We start from the raw sequence: 18,261 nt of genomic DNA, 5'->3' as shown, positions 1-18,261 counted from the left end.
AGAAACTTTCAGGCATCTATACTCGGACGCCCGATAGCTCCCATCTCTGGACTTCAATCTTTATCTGAGTAAGTTTCACAAATTTTCTTGTCCTTTTAGTTGCTATTTGAAACTACCTTATGCGTGTTTTTATCTCTGAACCCCTTCATGTTCTTGGCCGAAAATATATGGGGATTGTTTGCATGTTGACATATGATTAATAGGGTAGTGAAATATTGTTTCGTATGAGTTAGGAGCCAGTTTGGTAGTCGAGATTGTAGATTTAGGGCGTAAAATTGAAGTAAAAATTTGATTTTTAAGCTAGGTGAAAAACTGGGTTTTTCCCGCTACTTCGGAGTCGAAAAAGCTTTTTCCCAAAAAACTTTTTACTTCCGCTTTTCAATCTGTTTTTCAAACTGCTCGTATAGAACTTAGTGTTTCTGTTAGAATGTTGCTGGTCGTATACGCGAGCAACGTTATTCCAACTTTCAACACAAGCTTTCAAGCTGTGCGTCTTATCTCCTCCTTTCTCTGTTCGCAGCTTTCATGTAAGATCCGTGGGGAGGAGAAAGACCCATCGACGACGACTTATTGACTCAGCTGCTTGAGAACGAGGAGCAACCGTCATTGCTAATACCTGACATCCCTTTTTCTCGTGCCACTACAAACACTCCATTTACTCTAATTCAAAATATGGCTCGAGCAAAAACTACAGCCCAGAAAAAGAAAACTCCCAATCCTTCAAATCAGCCTGCTCCTCGGGCTTAAATTCCCTCGACCAGTGGTCGAGCAGAAAATATTCCTGACCCCAATATCCAAACTCATGCTCAGCCCCGAAATGCCATTCAACCAAATGTTGAGTGGTATGTAGTACCTAAGAGCCGGGTGACAATCAGGATGATCGCCAACTATATAGGAAAATATGGACTCCCGGGGGTGACATTAGTTAGACCCAACCATGACCAACGGGCGAACCTGCCCGGAGGCGCCTTCAATGCCTGGTTGAGATACCATAATGAGGCAGGGGCTACCTTGCCTCTTCATTCATTCTCCCAAGGGGTGGCCAACTATTTCAGAGTCGGCCCTTTCCAAATAACTCCCAATGGGTATAGAATGCTTGCAGCACTCTATATCCTTTACAGCCACAAAAAATGGCCCGTGCCAACTCCTCATGAGGTTAACTATTTGTTCGACCTCAAATCCAACCCCAACCAAGAAGGTACGGGGTTCTTTCACTTTTGTCAACAAGAGACTGGGCACACCTACTTGACTGACACCACTCACATATCGAACGTGGGGAGGTACTACCAGGAGTATTTCCTTACGATTGACATGATCACGAACAATATGGCCTTTGCTCAAGGAGGTAAAACCTTTGTACCACTGGCTGTTAATCTTTATTTAGTGTTTCCTCCACACTTTCTTAGACTTTTAAAGCTTTTCAGGCCCATGGCTACGACCAGACCCCACTCCAGACATGGAGTTCAGATCAGCCCTCTTGGCCAGTATGACTGACCTGGAGAAAATCATCAAACATCTGGTCACATAGGCTAACCTTAGGCTGGTCGGCCTTTTGGCCCCTCATCAGGACACGAGGGAGTCAACAGCGGGGAGTGCTACTGGCGGAGAAGTTCCTGAGCAGGACCCGGACGTGGAAAAAACTCCTCCGAGGAGGGCCACTGGAGTAACAATCAGGGAACCTACCAGCACCCCGCGGGCTGCCGCTCCCCCTGCCCCAAAGGGAAAAGGGAAAAAGAAAGCCACCGAACCCCTCGAGCCCCTCAACGAATCTTCGGACGAGAACGACACTGATCTCTTGCTCTTAGATAGCTTGCCAATTCCCTGTCACTTATTTTACGGGGATGGCAATTTTAAGTACGCTCCAAATTTAGATTCATTCTTCTTCATGCCAGAGTGTGAGTATAAGACTAGTAGAGTTTATAATGTAGCGACCAATAATGATAGCTCGGGTATTTCACTTACAATTTTTTCTGTTTCTTTTCCTGACATAACATATTTAATTGTTTATACTATCTCACTGCTCGAATGTTTGCTTCTATTTCATATATGGACCCCGAGTACGTGTTCGACATATACAGCGCCCTCGATGCTCCCGCGACTCCCTCGAGCAAAAAGAAAGCGAGCAAGAGGCATCCTGGGGAAAGCAGTAAAATGCCTTAGGCTAAGAAGCCTCGCACTGCAGGCCTCTTGGAGGACGGACCCTCAGCCAATGCAACACCACCCCCTTCTCCTCACGAGCAGCACACTTCCCCTGCTCCTGCCGGGTCGACACCGTCTCCACCGGCTCCAACCGACCAAACTCAGTAAGTTGGTCCTGCTTTCGCAGGGGGCGATATAACAAGTCATGCCTTTAGATCGGTCAAATACAGGGTCGCGAAAATTGTGAAGCATGACTGCTGTCGAGAGGCGATGGCTATGACTGAGACAATGGATGTCGACCAGATCCTAACCCGCGCTTTAAATGAATTTTCCAGTGTAAGTTATCTTTTCTCGTGGAGACGACTTCTTGTATACTTTACAGTTAGTCTAATCTTTGCTTTGACCGCAGGCATTTCTAACCCTTACTGCCGGCCGACTACGCTCGGGTGCTATCACCGAGCAGTCTAAATCCTTGGAGCAACAACATGCTGACGAACTCAAAGCTGCCGAAGCGAAGTATGCTGAACAGCTTGCAGCGATGCTCGAGGAGAAGAACAAACTGGCTGAGGAGTTGAAGGAGAAGAAAAGTGCTCTAGGTAAGGCCATCAAGCAGAGAGACAACTTCAAGGAGTCTAACTGTGTTAATTACCGCGCGGCTAAAAAGCTCGAAGAGGATTTGGCCACGAGCAAACAGAAGATTACAACTTTGGAGGGCCAAATCGAGGAGCTTGAGAAAGCCAATGCCAACAATTTGGAAAGGTACAGGAACACCACGAGTAAGTGTTTTTATGACTTCTGGAAACACAACCAAGGGGTGGAATTCAACTACCTTCCCGAACGTGCAAGGCAAGCCGAGATAGCCCGCTGCACTGCTCGACTGGCAAAGGAGGAGAGGGCAAGAGTACCTGCCTCACCTGAAATCTCCTTGGCGACTGGCATGGACGGGGCGGACAATGAAACTGCAGATGTCGTCGATCAGGGTACCCCTCAAGATCCTCCGGATTCGTAGTCTGCTATTTCTTTTAATCTTTTAAGTACTCAACCTACGGGTTGTAATGTAAAGACATTAATTTTTTATTGCTGCATGGGCAGCTATTTTCCTTTTAATCAGACAATTACATTCGAGCAGTTATGCTCGCGGTGTAAAGTAATTCGTTTTTAATATTATAACTACTTTTTATTTTATTATAATATCTTGTTCGCATGACCGAACTTATCATAGCACTTTGGTTTGATTTAACAAAATACAAAATTTTGAAAAATACTCTACGTACCCTAGCGCTTTCACTTATTTTTCTCATGTGTTTACATACCTTTTAACGATATGCTTTGCTTACTTGTACCTTATATGCCCCCCAAGTGATCGAGGAGCTTTAGGTCCTTGGTCACTTGCCTTGACCAGAACGTGTTCAAACATTACTGCTCGTAGCAATATAATTAGAATTATAATACAGCAAAACAACACACGTAATGAGCAAATACTTGTAATAAATACAATAATTTGCAAGAAATGACTGGCTGCGCACAGTCCCTTATATTTCTTGTAATAAATGGACAAAACATGTCTGTACGAGTGATCAATAAGATCTTACACTTATAAGATATCGGTCACATAAAATGACCAACCTTTTTTCAAAACTTGTAAAAAGTAAAATTAATACAAGCTAATTCTTTAAGAAGAATTGTTTATTGGTAATACTTGCGCAGGTGTTCTCCATTCCAATAGTGAGGAACGAGATCTCCGTTTAAGCGTGCAAGCTTATAAGTGCCTGGGTGAAAGACTTCTTCAATCTGGTATGGCCCTTCCCAATTAGGTCCGAGTACTCCAGCAGCTTGGTTGCGGGTATTCAGAAAAACTCTTCGGAGTACAAGATCTCCAACGCTGAACTTTCTTTCGCGCACTTTAGAGTTGAAATACCGGGCGACTTTTTGCTGGTATGCAACTACTCTGAGTTGGGCTTGTTCATGTTTCTCATCGATCAAGTCCAGGGATTCCATCAATAGCTGACTGTTCGAATCTCAATCGTATGTTATTCAGGGATGCGAAGTCAGATCTAACTCAACAGGCAACAGAGCTTCATATCCATAAGCCAAAGAGAATGGAGTATGACCCGTTGCTGTTCGGTGGGAAGTTCTATACGACTAGAGTACTTCAGGAAATTGTTCTGGCCACACCCCCTTAGCTTCTTCTAGCCTTTTCTTCAGTGTATCCTTCAGCATTTTGTTAACTGCTTCAACTTGTCCATTTGCTTGGGGATGAGCAACTGAAGAGAAGCTCTTGATAATACCATGTCGCTCGCAGAATTCCGTGAATAAATCACTGTCAAACTGGGTGCCATTATCCGAGACAATCTTCGTTGGCAATCCATAATGACAAATGATGTTTTTGATCACAAAATCCAACACCTTCTTGGTCATTATGGTTGTAAGCGGTTCAGCTTTGGCCCATTTGGTGAGGTAGTCGACGGCACCACAGCATATTTTACACCGCCTTTTCCCGTGGGTAAAGATCCGATAAGGTCGATCCCCCAAACTGCAAATGGCCAAGGGCTTTGCATCTGTTTAAGCTCATTGGGGGCTGCTCGCGGGATTTTGGAGAATCTCTGGCATTTATCACACTTTCGCACGAATTCCATCGAGTCTTCATTCATCGTTGGCCAGAAATATCCTTGCCTTAGGATCTTTATTGAAAAACTCTGCCCCCCAGCGTGGTCTCCACAAAAACCTTCGTGCACCTCTTTCATCAATTCTTTGGCTTTCTCTTTTGTAATACATTTGAGGAGTGGCATTGAGTATCACCTTCGGTACAGGATTCCATCGACTAGGATATACCTAGCAGCTTGCCGCTGAAGGGTCCTAGCTTTGTTATTGTCCGTTGGTAACACACCGTTCGTTAGATACTCTACATATGGTGCCATCCATGTGTCCGCCATCTAGATCACCAGAATGGTCTTTGTTGTTTGGATGCTTGGTACGGATAGTCGCTTGACTGGCACTATGTTCAGAGTATCAGCATCCTTCGCACTTGCCAACTTTGCCAAAGCGTCCGCATTGGAATTCTGATTGCGAGGCACTTGCTGGAGACTATATTTGTCGAACTGAGCCAATAGATCCTTCGTTTTGTTCAAATAGGCAACCATCTTTAAACCTCGTGCCTGGTATTCTCCCAGGACCTGATTCACCACCAGCTGAGAATCACTATAGATTTCAAGCACTTTTATATTCATGTCCCTAGCTAACCGCAATCCAACGAGTAGTTCTTCATACCCGGCCTCATTATTAGAAGCAGTGAAGTCAAATCTGATTGCATAGTGAAATCGATGCCCTTCTGGCATTATCAATATCACTCCTGCCACAACGTGGGACTCGTTAGAAGAACCGTCTGTAAATAATTTCCACGTGGGTGCTTGGATTTGACATTCAAGCTCGTTGGGCTCTTCAGTCTGCTCGCCACTCTGCAATGAAGTAAGCCAAGGCTTGTCCTTTTATCGCTGCTCGCGGCAAGTAAGATATGTCGAACTGCCCGAGTTTGACTGCCCACTTTAGCAATCTACCCGCAGCCTCTAGTTTTTGCAAGACTTGTCGAAGAGGCTGGTCAGTCAAGACCGTAATTGGATGAGCTTGAAAGTAAGGCCGCAGCTTCCTAGAGGCCAAAACAAGGCAATAGGTTAGTTTCTCGATGGGTGGGTATTGCTGTTATGCTCCAATCATCCTTTTGCTTACATAGTAGACAACCTTTTGCACGCCTTCTTCTTCTCTTACTAAGACGGCATTAGCAGCGTATTCCATGATTGCCAGGTAGATGAACAAAGTTTCTTTATCGACCGGCTTTGACAGGATGGGTGGTTGCGCCATATGTGTTTTTAGTGCTTGAAAGGCCCATTCACACTCCTCTGTCCATTCGAACTTCTTATTGCTTCTAAGTAGATTGAAGAATGGGATGCACTTATTTGTTGACTTTGAAATAAATCTACTAAGAGCGGCAATTCTTCTGGTTAAGCTTTGAACATCCTTGACTTTTGCTGGCGACTTCATATCGATCAGGGCTTTAATTTTCTTGGAATTGGCTTCAATTCCTCTCGAGTTAACTATAAATCCCAAGAATGTCCCTGATCCTACTCCGAAGAAGCATTTAAGGGGATTTAACTTCATCTGATATTTGTTCAAGACGCTGAAGCACTCCTGTAAATCCCTTACATGCCCTTCTGCTTTCTTTGACTTGACCAGCATGTTGTCGACGTAGACCTCCATGTTTGTGCCGATCAACTCCTTAAACATGTGGTTGACAAGTCGCTGGTAAGTCGCACCAGCGTTTTTCAAACCGAAAGGCATCACTTTGTAACAGTAGAGCCCTGTATTAGTCCGAAAGCTAGTGTGATGTTCATCAGGGGGATGCATACTAATTTGATTATACCCGGAGTACGCATCCATGAATGAGAGGATCTCATGCCCTGTAGTGGCATCGGCTAGCTGGTCGATCCTTGGGAGTGGGAAACAATCTTTGGGGCAGGCTTTATTTAGGTATGTAAAATCCACGCACGTACGCCACTTGCCATTCGACTTGGGCACTAGTACGAGATTAGAGACCCACGATGGATAAAACGCCATCTTGATGAACCCATTCTCCTTCAGCTTCTCGCCTTCCTCTTTCAAGGCCCTTGATCTATCTTGGTCGAGCAACCTTCTTTTTTGTTGTACTGGTGGATAATTCTTGTCGATGTTTAGGACATGGCTGATGACTGCAGGATCTATCCCGACCATGTCTTTATGCGACTAGGCAAAGACCTCCTAGTTCCTCCTTAAAAACTCCACCAGTGCTTGTTTTGTTGTTGTCTCTAAGTTTGTACCAACTTTCACAACTCTGGTCGGATTTTCCTCATCGATTTGGAACTCTTCAAGGTCCTCGATGGGCCCCACTTCTTCTTAAAAATCCCCAAAGCGAAGATCTAAGTCCTTATCCTCACTTTGGGCAACGCCTTATTTGGTGAGATTATCACCCGAGTGGGCCTGAACATCAGTCGCCATTTGCAACTCCTTTCCAGTGGCGTCTCTCGACACACCCTTCTTCGCCTTGGTGATCGAGGCGTTGTAACACTCCCTCGCTTCCCTCTGGTTTCCCAATATGCATCCTATCCCTGCGTCCATTGGGAATTTCATAGCGAGGTGCCATATGGAGGTGACGGCTCATAAGTCGACCAAAATTAGTCTCCCTATTATAGCGTTGTATGCCGAAGGACAATCAACTACTATAAAAGTAGTGAGTAATGTCCTATTAGCAGGTGCAGTACCTGCTGTAACTGGAAGCCTAATCAACCCTGTTGAGGTGAGCCCTTCACCAGAAAAACCATAAATGGTTTGGTTGCATGGCTCCAGGTCTTTGATGGACAGCTTCATTCTTTCTAGCGAAGACTTGTACAGGATGTTGACCGAACTTCCTGTGTCAACCAACACCCTTTTCACCATCATGTTGGCAATTTGTACGTCTACGACCAACGGATCAGAGTGTGGGAATCGCACGTGCTGGGCATCATCATCAGAGAAGGTTATCAATTCCTCCTCTATTCGAGCCTTTTTTGGTGCTCGATATTCCACACTCATCATCTCAATGTCATGGTCGTGGCGTAGGGTTCAAGCGTATCTTTCCCTTGCCTTCCCACTGTCTCCTGCAAGATGTGGGCCTTCGCAGATGGTGAGTAAAGTGCCTGCCATAGGAGCTGACTGTAGAGGTGGTGAGCGTTGGCGTGCAGGTGCCTGCTCGTTGCCACCTTGAGCCTCTTGCTGAGACCCTCCTGTGGCTCGGACATATCTTCTTAAATGTCCCTGCCTGATTAGGAACTCAATCTCATCTTTCAACTAGTTACATTCATTGGTGTCATGCCCGTAGTCGCTGTGAAAACGACAGAAATTTATCGTATCTCTCTTGGAGATATCTTTCCTTATAGCTGCGGGTCGTTTGTAAGGCACACTTAAGCTGGTCGCCTGGTAGACCTCAGCTCGGCTTTCAACAAGGGCAGTGTAGTTGGTGAATCTTGGTTCATACTGATTACCTTTGGGACACTTATTCTCGGAGGTCGAGGGTTCGTTGTTCGCCTGCTTCCCACCATTTCTACCATTGCCATTCCCGTTGCCATTGGGTTTTTCCGACCCATTGGTGGCTTTGGCGGGCTCTTCCTTGGGCCCCTTGTCTTTTTTTGGTGATTTCCCTTCATTGGCAATCGCGTCTTCGAGCTTGATGTACCGATTAGCTCGATCTAAGAACTCTTGGGTGCTTCTTACCCCATTCTTTCTGAGGCTACTCTAGAGGGGTGAATGGTGTCTAACCCCAGCAGTTATAGCCATCATCTTACCTTCATCGCGCACCATTTTGGCTCCAGCTACAGCTCGCATGAAGCGCTGAACATATTCTTTCAAAGGCTCTCCCTCTTTTTGGCGTATCTTGACCAATTGGTTTGCCTCAGTGGGGTGCACGCAACCTGCATAGAACTATTCGTAAAACTCATTTGCGAAGCAGGAGGGAACTTAAAGAACCACTCCTGGGCAGTGTCAGACAGTGTTGCTGGGAAGATGCGATAGCGGGCATCTTCTGACACATTTTGTATATCCATTTGTATCTCAAACTTATTAACATGAGATACCGGGTCTCCATACCCGTCAAAATTCAGCAGTGTTGGCATTTTTAATTTGCTGGGGGTTTCAGCCACAGCAATCCTCTGTATGAAGGGAGTGCCTCTCCTCTGATCGTACTCAATGTGGGATGTTCGCCCCCCGACCAACTATTGTACCGCTTGGTTCAGGGCGTCGATCTGAGCCTGAATAGCTTCTGGGATTGCTGGGGCCTCTGGCGCCGGGGGAACGTACTCATCGTGCCTTTCTCGGTGGTCGTTAAGTACGTCCCTTAGATCATCGTCTCTTCGTCGTTGCTCACTGGCTCCCAGCCGACTAAAGACGTTAACGCCTGGGCTGCACCCCAGCGTTATGGCCCGCTGGTCGGTCCTCTCAAGGTGGGGGGCTCCTGCCCCCACGTCTTTCTTCGTTCCTCTGACCATCATTTCTTCTGCCAGAATCGACCTCATTGTAGTCGTGGCCATCTCTGAATTATGGCTGACTATGGAGCGACTATCTATTCACTCTGTTGCCTCCTTAGGCTGGCATTTCCTGAGCGTCAAGGGGAGGCCTGCGCTTGTCGGTGGGTCCCCATGCATTGTTATGCCGTGGGGGGCCCCTGACCGCAGAGCCTGTCTTGGAGTTCCTCTTGTTGGCAGAAGGACGCTGCCCCCTGCTCGGTAGATTCGGCTCTTCATCCCCTGGGCATCTAGGGCTGCGGGGCAGTTTCCCGGCCCTATTCTGCCTCGGGTGCGGGGGATTTCCTCGACCAGCCTGAGGTGGAGGCTGCTGCTCAGGATCCCTAGGTTGGACATCATCCTGAGCCACAAGCGGCTGCTCTAGCCTTTGAGGGCTTACTGGCTGGAGCGGAGGACTAGGATTGGGACCTCTTTGAGGCGGCCCGTTTGGTGGTTGGTCTGGCTGAGAGGCTGGCACAGCCTAATTCGATCCAGCTGCTTCAAGGGCGACCATGGCATCCCTCTGTCGATGATCCATCTTAGCCTGCCGCTTGCTCAGCTCCTGACGCTGGCGTTCTATTTCTCTTTGTTTTGACGTCATTATCTCTGCAGCATTCTCTTGATTGGCCCTCAGATTGGCCAACTCATCCTGCAACATTCTCTTGATTGGATTCAAAATCTAACTCCTCCTCATCAAACTCCAAATGTGGTTCGTCCTCAGCCACATTTGGGGGAGGAGGCTGGGATGATGCAGCGCCAGCGGCCTGTCCGGTCTTCTTGGATGGTTTTGCCATTAGATTCTTTCACAATCTCTCAATGAAAGCACCAGAATGTTGACCCTCAAATTAGCCAACGGCACGGAGTCAAATATACGACAGGATATAAAACGACGCTTGAAAAGATAATCTATTGGAAATGAAAAAACACCAAGAATTATAGTGGTTCGACCCCAGTGATTAGTAATGACCTACATCCACTTTGTGATATTGTTATTATAGAATCCTAAAGTTGTGATCAAAGAACTAGGGTTCTTGAGTTTCACAAACCTTAGGCATAATACAATCAGATGGTAACAACCCACCTTAGCTTGTTTTCTCTCAATCTTAAGCAAAAAAAGCTAAATAAATCCAATAGTCCCTTCCTTGAGCTATTTCATGCATATTAATAGGCTCAAGGAGGGTTACATATGATAAGGTGTCATATCTTATCCTTAATAACCACGTATCAAGAATAATTATGAAGAGATATTAAAATGCAGTTAATATTAGATTACAATCTAAGAAGGAAATAAATCGTGCTTCACGACCAGCCTGGTCGTGACAAACAGTAACACCGACAAGGAGGCGCGCCTCTGGTCGATAGCCGAACAGCACCTCTGCCTTTTAATTCTGCCACGTGTCAATACATGTGTAAGTAATCCTTGCCACGTCATCAATGACCTTTTTTTAAGGAATAAGTTTATTGAGGGTAAAATTTGAAATTCCTAGAGTTTGCCAGCAGCTTTGAAATCGTTAAAGGACTTAGTCAAGGTTGTTTACTCAATTCAAAATAGGCTGAAAAAGTGTAATTACGTGTATAATATTTCAGCGTATGCCAATATATTGCAGCTCTTGGGGCGATATATCACCATACAGGGATACGAAAAACATGTAGCTTCGCACGACAACCTCGACGAGCCTTGGGCATATGAGTCCAGGCGATATATCGCCTATGGTAGGCGATATATCGGCCCTAGGGCATAAATTTTGAATGATTTTGAAACCGAGCTCATTTTAATCCTTAACCTCTTGATAAGTCCAGAATCTTTTTGACCGAGTCTTCAGCCTCTGCTGAACGATTATTCAAATGTTTTTCAATTAAAAAAGCCATTATTTTATTCAAGCTAAATGAAGATCTTTTCTTTCTTGAACTCTATAAATAGGACCTAGTACCCAACCATTTCTTCATTCATCAAACTGAGTTCAGAGGCTACAAGTTGCTAGGATTACTTTAGAGTGTTAAACACTTGGGTTGGGGTTATAAGCTTTATCAGTATAAGCTTCCTAAACACTTGGGAAGTAAGGTTTATAGTGTATTTCAGTTTCGAGGTGTAGTTTGGGTATAGCAATTTCAAAGGTATCCCTATTCTTAGTTACTTTCTGTATTGTTTCATTAAGTTCTTATAGTTTTTCTCTACTCAATTCCTAACTCATCTTCTCTATTCTTGGTTAGGCATCTAAGTTCTTCGAACTTGAGATTTCTTGTTGGTAAGTATCTTCTTGATCTATTAGTTCATTCTTTTCATCTCTTTCTTTTAGAATACTCACCTCTCTATTAATGGTTTTTAGGAGTGTTCCAAAATCCCGACCTTGTTCTCATCATCCCGGTATTTTGGTAAGGAAAATAGGGTAGTTCTTACGTGATATATGTTTATATAAAAGTACTATGATTATGCTATAGTATGTTTCTATGTGTTATGATATATGTATGCTTGGGGCTTATAGTTGCTATATAGCAAACCCTATCACTTTTATGTTTTGGGGCTTATAGTTGCTATATAGCAAACCCCAACACTTTTATGATATTGCTTAACTAGCAAACCCCATTGTAGTACGAGGCTTATAGTTGCTTAGTTAGCAGACCCCAATAGTCACCATGTACATGGGTTAGAATTATACGTGTTGTAGTATTTGATATATGTTCATAGTTTATGTGTATGATTATGTTCATGCTTGTAGTAGATTTTCCTTGCTGGGTATTAGGTTCATTCCTTTATGTTTTATATGTGCAGGAAAATAGTATGGCGGCGAAAAGGTTCTTGGCAGCTTGGGAATGTGTATTGAGACAGAATGAAATCGGTGGACTGCGTGAACGATTCGAGGATGAAGTTGTTTAAGTCTTTTAAATTATGATTTCTATGTAATTCCGCACTCAATTTTGTAACCAATTTATTTAAGTTATGTTATGCTTTATTTTCAAAACAATGGGATCCTATATCCTACTCATGAATTTTTTATGTATGTTAAACCTGTACTTTACAGTTTTTAAATAAAGTTATGGTTATTTCATACGTATGTTTTCTTAAGATTAGTGTCTGTGTATAGTAGTTTATTAATGATCCAAAGTCTAGAATAAGTTGGGTCGTTACATTCTCTAAAACACATGTTTCTAAGATAAATGAACTATAATCATTACCTTTGTTTTTCACTACTAGAAACTTGGGGCAATCCTATTTCCAATGCCCCTTCTCATTGCAGTTAAAGCACTTCCCTTTACCTTTCTTGTTTTTTCTTTTTCTTCCCTTTAGGCATCGTTGCATTTGGTTGTGCGCTCATCTTTGCAGCCTTTGCAGGCTTGGGGTTGGTGTTTTGTCCACCTTTCTTCTTGTTTCCAGCTTTCGAAGATGAAGCTAGGTTAGTTTCAGCCTTAGCTGGATCAGCAGCAACAATAGTTGTCTTCTTTTCTCCTCCCTTACTTTGTCCACCCATGATATACTTGAAAGTCTGAAGCTTGTTCATGAGCTGCGTCAGACTATAGTTGAGTTTATTCATCACGTAGTTGGTGGTGAACGTCAGGAAAGCTGGGGATACACTGTTGAGGATTAAGCCGACTTGATTCTCCTCATATATTGTAGCTCCATGCAGTTCAACTTCCTAAAAGTAGTTCGTCATCTTGATCAGGTTATCACGAACGTGCTGAGACGGTGCCTTCTTAGCATTGGCATATTTCTTGGTTACCTCAAAACGAGTCTGCATAGACTTTGCCCCAAACATGTCTTGGAGCTGATCCATGATTTCGTAGGCCGTCTTGACATTCTCCATCTTGGTCTTGAGAGTGTCGACCATACTAGTCAACATGTAGTACCGTGCCTTGTTATTAGTTGCCTGCCAACGCTCATATTTATCTCTTACAGACTTGGTAGCTCCTTCAGCTGAAACTTCTCGGGATTCTTCAGTCATGGCGAACTTGGAGTTGTCACCAATCAACACTATGTTGATGTTTTGCTTCCACTTAAGGAAGTTTTCTCCAGTGAGTTTCTCCATAGAAAGTTGAGAAAGGATGGGAGTAGACATAACCATAATAATACTACATATTATCAATACAATAGAGATCAATCACATTTTCTCAATAAAACTTCTATTCACTCAAATTTCAAGAAATAACACAACAATGACCATAAATATGTAAGATATTGAAAAAAATACCAAAATAATCATATCTCTATTTCTTTAGGTTTTTAACTATTCTATGATTTTGTTGTCCTGGTTGGCAAGAGTAAAGAACATATCATTAGTTAAATAGGGTTGTAAACTCATTTAATAATGGACACCATTATTAACAACCTACTATTCGATCAAAATAAGAAAACAAAATTTCATATTTTATGAGCTAGACTCATAGTTTCGATAATCATCGATTTAGTCCTAGTAGTCACCGTAGGGGTGAGTCTAGTAGAGTTTGACCTATAATTATCTTTCTTTCTTAATCTAACCTTGTCAAAATAACTAATGAACACCTTCCGTAGGGGGACGAATCGAAGCGTCTCGAGGCTCCATTAAGCTATCGAACTTGTTAAACATATAGTGGAAATCAAATATAATTATAAAATAAGCTCATTATTTAATTAAAAAAGTATTTTTATTATTAATTTTTGAAAATTAATGACTATGGTTCTCCAAAAATTTGTAAAATTAAATTTTTAAAACCAAAATCCTATAAATTTCTATTAATTATAAAGTGTCACATTGAAACAAATTTAATTAAATTAGAGCTAATTTTTTTGCTAATCAATATTTAGATTTAACTATTATAATGAACCTATATAATTAAGTCCAACTTAGGCAAATGGGCCTTAACAATTAAACTTGTATGGAGGAGGGTTGGGTCTAGTATGTCGTTCCCACTACTACGACCCCCAGACTTCCATACAAGGTCCAAAATACATGAATTTAAACCTTCATTTTATTAATTGTTATTAATTGATTAGACCAACTATAGTCATGCAAAGCAAATGAACATTCACAAGTGGAATCACCCACAAAAGCAAGTCATGAATGTTTTATTTAGCAAAATAACACATTTATGCAAACATATAAGCGACTATATGCATCTAAGACAAATTGAAAAAAACCACATGAAACCTATCATATTATGAATGTTTTATTTAGCAAAATACCATATATTATGCAAACATATGGGCCATTATATGCTTCTAAGACAAATTGCATAAAAAAAACCACATATAGTGTAAACATAAATTTTATAATTGGATGATCCTAATCATATTGCTATATGAGCAAGTCTATGAATTTTTGCAAAAATACCACAATTTATTTTATTTGCAAAAATACCACAATTAATTTTCTAGAATTTATCCAAAATTCGAATTATTAAATTCTTGCAAAAAATAAATAAGTCAATTTAAATGAAATTTATTAACAATTAACAAAAGTTAATTTAAATTTCATTTATCAACAATTGACTTAGTTTAGGTCATTTTAAAAAAAATATTAATTTAATTTAGATAGGATTTATCAACAATTAACCTAAAGTTAATTTAAATGCCATTTATTATTAAAATAATATTTTATGAATTGGTTTGCAAAACGTGATATTTTTCAAATTTTTACCAATTTTAAATTTTAAAACAAATTTCTTTAAGTGTTTTTTCGAAAAATATCTTGTGTTGTTACAACTATGAACAAATATCTTAACCATTTATTAAAAAAATAAAAAAAATATGAATAGTTATAACAAACCTAAAATATCTTAAAATATTTAAACAAATTCAAATATTCAAAAAATATATATAGTCAACAAATTTTCAAATTTCAAAAAATTTAAATATTAAAATCCATAGAATAATCATATATTAATATTTTCAAATAAAAGATATAAAAAATAACAAGTATTTAAAAAATATATCTTTAATACATGATAACTTAATTATAATATTTTAATATATTAAATATTTAAAAGTAATTAGTTAATCTATTTTTAAATTTGAATCTTTGTAGAAAATATCTAATTTTTAAATATAAAGCAACAAAAATATCTTATTTTAAAAAATATTTTAAATGATAAAACAAATCTTACATTTTTGGGTTTGTTATAAAAATCAATTTCATATTTTATTATCTTTAATTTGATAAAAGAAATAAAAAAATATGGATGAACAGTACTTGTTACGGGTACTGTTCACCGTGACTATGTGTGTTGGGGAGACGTGCGCGCATGCGCAAGGGGAGTAGCCAAGGGTCACGCCGAGGGTGGCCTGCTGATGCACGCTGAGGCGTGTTGGTGCACCTGGGTGATGCGTGCGCTAGTGGGGTGACGCGCGGGCTGCAAGTAGGCACACAGTTGTGCACGCAAGAGGTCCTTGTAGCCAAAAATTTTTCAATTTTTTTTTTCTGTAATTTTTCAACCAAAATCGTTTTCTAAATAATTTTTACAATGTTTTACACCAAATAAAACATTTATAAAAATTAATAGAAACACAACAAATTAACCCAAATTTGCTAATAATTTCATAAAATTCAATATGCTTTATAAAAAAACATGAAATCCATCAAATTACTCAACATATCAAATAATTCAATTTTACCATGTTCATGCATGAAAATAAAGATTACCAAAGGCACTGAGGTTAGTTGTCGGGAATACTTATACATGATCTTATTTATTTTCATGTAAATCATATATTAAACAAATTAATATAAGAAAACCTATAACATGTGTCTATAATTGAATTTAAACAAGGATAATGATAAGAACACTTACATTATATGCAGCGAAATGAATAAGTCATTCCTTCAGTTTCTCTAACCCTTAATCCTTTCTGTCGTAGGGTATCACCAAGAAATTGAACTGATCTTCAAATTTCTTCACAACCTTCCATAATATCCTTAGAATCACCTAGACTAGGGTGGATAATTCTCAACACATGAGATAGATACAAAGAGAAGAAGAGAAGAGAATATAGAGGCTTAGAAAATGACTTTTGTTGTAGAGAGAGTCCAAAACCCTAAAGCATCAAAACTAGATCTTCTGATCATCTCTTTTCAACTCTCACTCAGCATTCCTTTTAAAGGCTCAATTAGGTTAGTTATTTAATTAAAAAATAAATAAAATAATAGGCAATTACAACCCTTAGGTTGAAATTCTCACAGGCTATAGGCCCGTGAAATTTCCCATTTAATTATAAGCCCTTTGGACTTAAATTCAAGGCTCATATTTTTTTCTATTGATTAATTAATTAAATCCTTCATCAAATTAATGATAATTTGAACCTTGATTTAAACTTATTTGTTAATTTAGACACCAATTTGTCTTAATTAATAAATTTTCCCTAAAATCTCTTTTCTTCTCTAATTTGCATAACTCTATGAAATTATCCAAAATTGATCTTGTCAACTTTGATAATTCTAATTGATGATTAAATCAATTAATTGAGACTATCTAGATGATTTTATCCAAGGTACTATGGGGACTATGAGCCTATGAAATCAAGCTCCAATAAGTTATCATAAATTTAACAAATAAATTTACTAACTTATTAATTCCACTTGACTCCACTAAAGACTCGGAATTGCACTCTTGAATTCATAGAACACTCTATAAGGAATATAGATATGTTATTAGTTATCCATTGTTATAACCATAATTATCATTCAATCCTCTATAGACGGTCTACAATGAGATGGGACTAAAATACCATTTTACCCCTCATTGTATTTTATCCTTAAAGTTCATTGTAAATGATATTTTAGTAAACTAATGTTAATTACTGAAATGAGATCTCTATCATTTAGCACCTCGAACCAAACTAAAAGGAAACCATCATTTTACTTCTTTATCAGAAGCTATAGATGTTCATATCTATGATTAACAATCCCACTCAATTATACTACTGAGTTCCCAAGATGTAAGTATGGGCTAGTCCGTAGGGTAAGCTGGTAATGAACAAGTCAAAGAACTCAAATAATACAAGAAGTTAGAATACTAACAACTCAGAATTAAGATTGAATTGACCTATGGTCAACTATATGATATGACTAGAAAAGATAATAACGGTACGTCTTCTTATCTTATCTACTGTCAATGTTGGTTCTGTCTAATGTAACAATTATACTACTGAAGTTGAAGGGATACCTCATGCCAAAAAGCATGGCTGAGCCTCCTATATTATCCAAAGTCGCTACTTGCTCTACATCTTCTTAAGTGATGAAGATGGACTCACGACTCATAAATGATTGGTCAACGGGAATTACTACGACTCCTCTTGTTCCTTTAATCGAACAATATTCCTTCACAATAAATCTAAGACTGATGTGGATGTGATTCATTATATGGGCATTGAATTGTTAGGGTTCTATTTCAGCTTCACCTACATTGACGTGAGATCCAGCTGATGAAAAATTTGTTGTGATTGGTTAAATACAAATGATAAGTGTTAAAATACAAGCAAGGTATAAACACTTAGTAAAATTCACATAATGAAGATGTGAAATTTGAGCTTCAATTGTAGGCACTTATAAAATGCAATTTTGGGTCCAAGGTTATACATGAGAGTATCTAAGGGTTCCCAAAAAGTTTGATAACATTTAGAGCAATTTTAGGACCTTTGGAAGTGTCCAAAGTTAGAGAGGGTGGAGATATGTCACCACCCAAGTGGTGAGACATCGCCTGAAGCCTAGGGTTTCAAGAAACCCTGATAGGCGACGCATTGTCTGCATGTAGGCGACATGTCACCTACTGTATTATGTGAATTGCGTAAAATGCTCATAATGACGTGTTTTTTAAGTCTAATCGTATTGGTTAGACCTAATGATGGTGCCCACTCTATATAAGGGTCAAAATAGTGTTTTGGAAGATTATATCACTCTCTCCAATCTCTCTCTTTCTAGCTCCAAGAATCTCTGGTTTTCTCCAAGAACTCTCCAAGAAAGTGCTTGACTTTGAGAGTTAAAGACTTGTTCAATCTTAATCCTCATTTCCTCAAGAGAAGGCCTCACGCATCCATGGTGGCTGAGAAATAGAGTATTAGGACAACATTTGCTAAAAGTGGTGGTCTTGCCTAAGG

The 18,261-nt window shown here is 40.2% G+C and overlaps 1 protein-coding gene across 1 annotated transcript; it reads left to right on the top strand.

The window, feature by feature from the left end:
- Window positions 1–2,409: 2,409 nt before the first annotated feature.
- Window positions 2,410–3,148, top strand: LOC133792119 (uncharacterized). The gene is made up of 2 exons (XM_062230041.1): window positions 2,410–2,475; window positions 2,549–3,148. The coding sequence occupies exons 1-2, from the start codon at window positions 2,410–2,412 to the stop codon at window positions 3,146–3,148; spliced, it is 666 nt and encodes a 221-aa protein (XP_062086025.1).
- Window positions 3,149–18,261: the final 15,113 nt, after the last annotated feature.

This window comes from Humulus lupulus, chromosome 7 (genome assembly GCF_963169125.1).
Source record: "Humulus lupulus chromosome 7, drHumLupu1.1, whole genome shotgun sequence".
NCBI classification, from domain to species: Eukaryota; Viridiplantae; Streptophyta; class Magnoliopsida; order Rosales; family Cannabaceae; genus Humulus; species Humulus lupulus.
The sequence above is the reverse complement of the archived record's forward strand: the minus strand, read 5'-3'. Positions and strand labels throughout refer to the sequence as shown.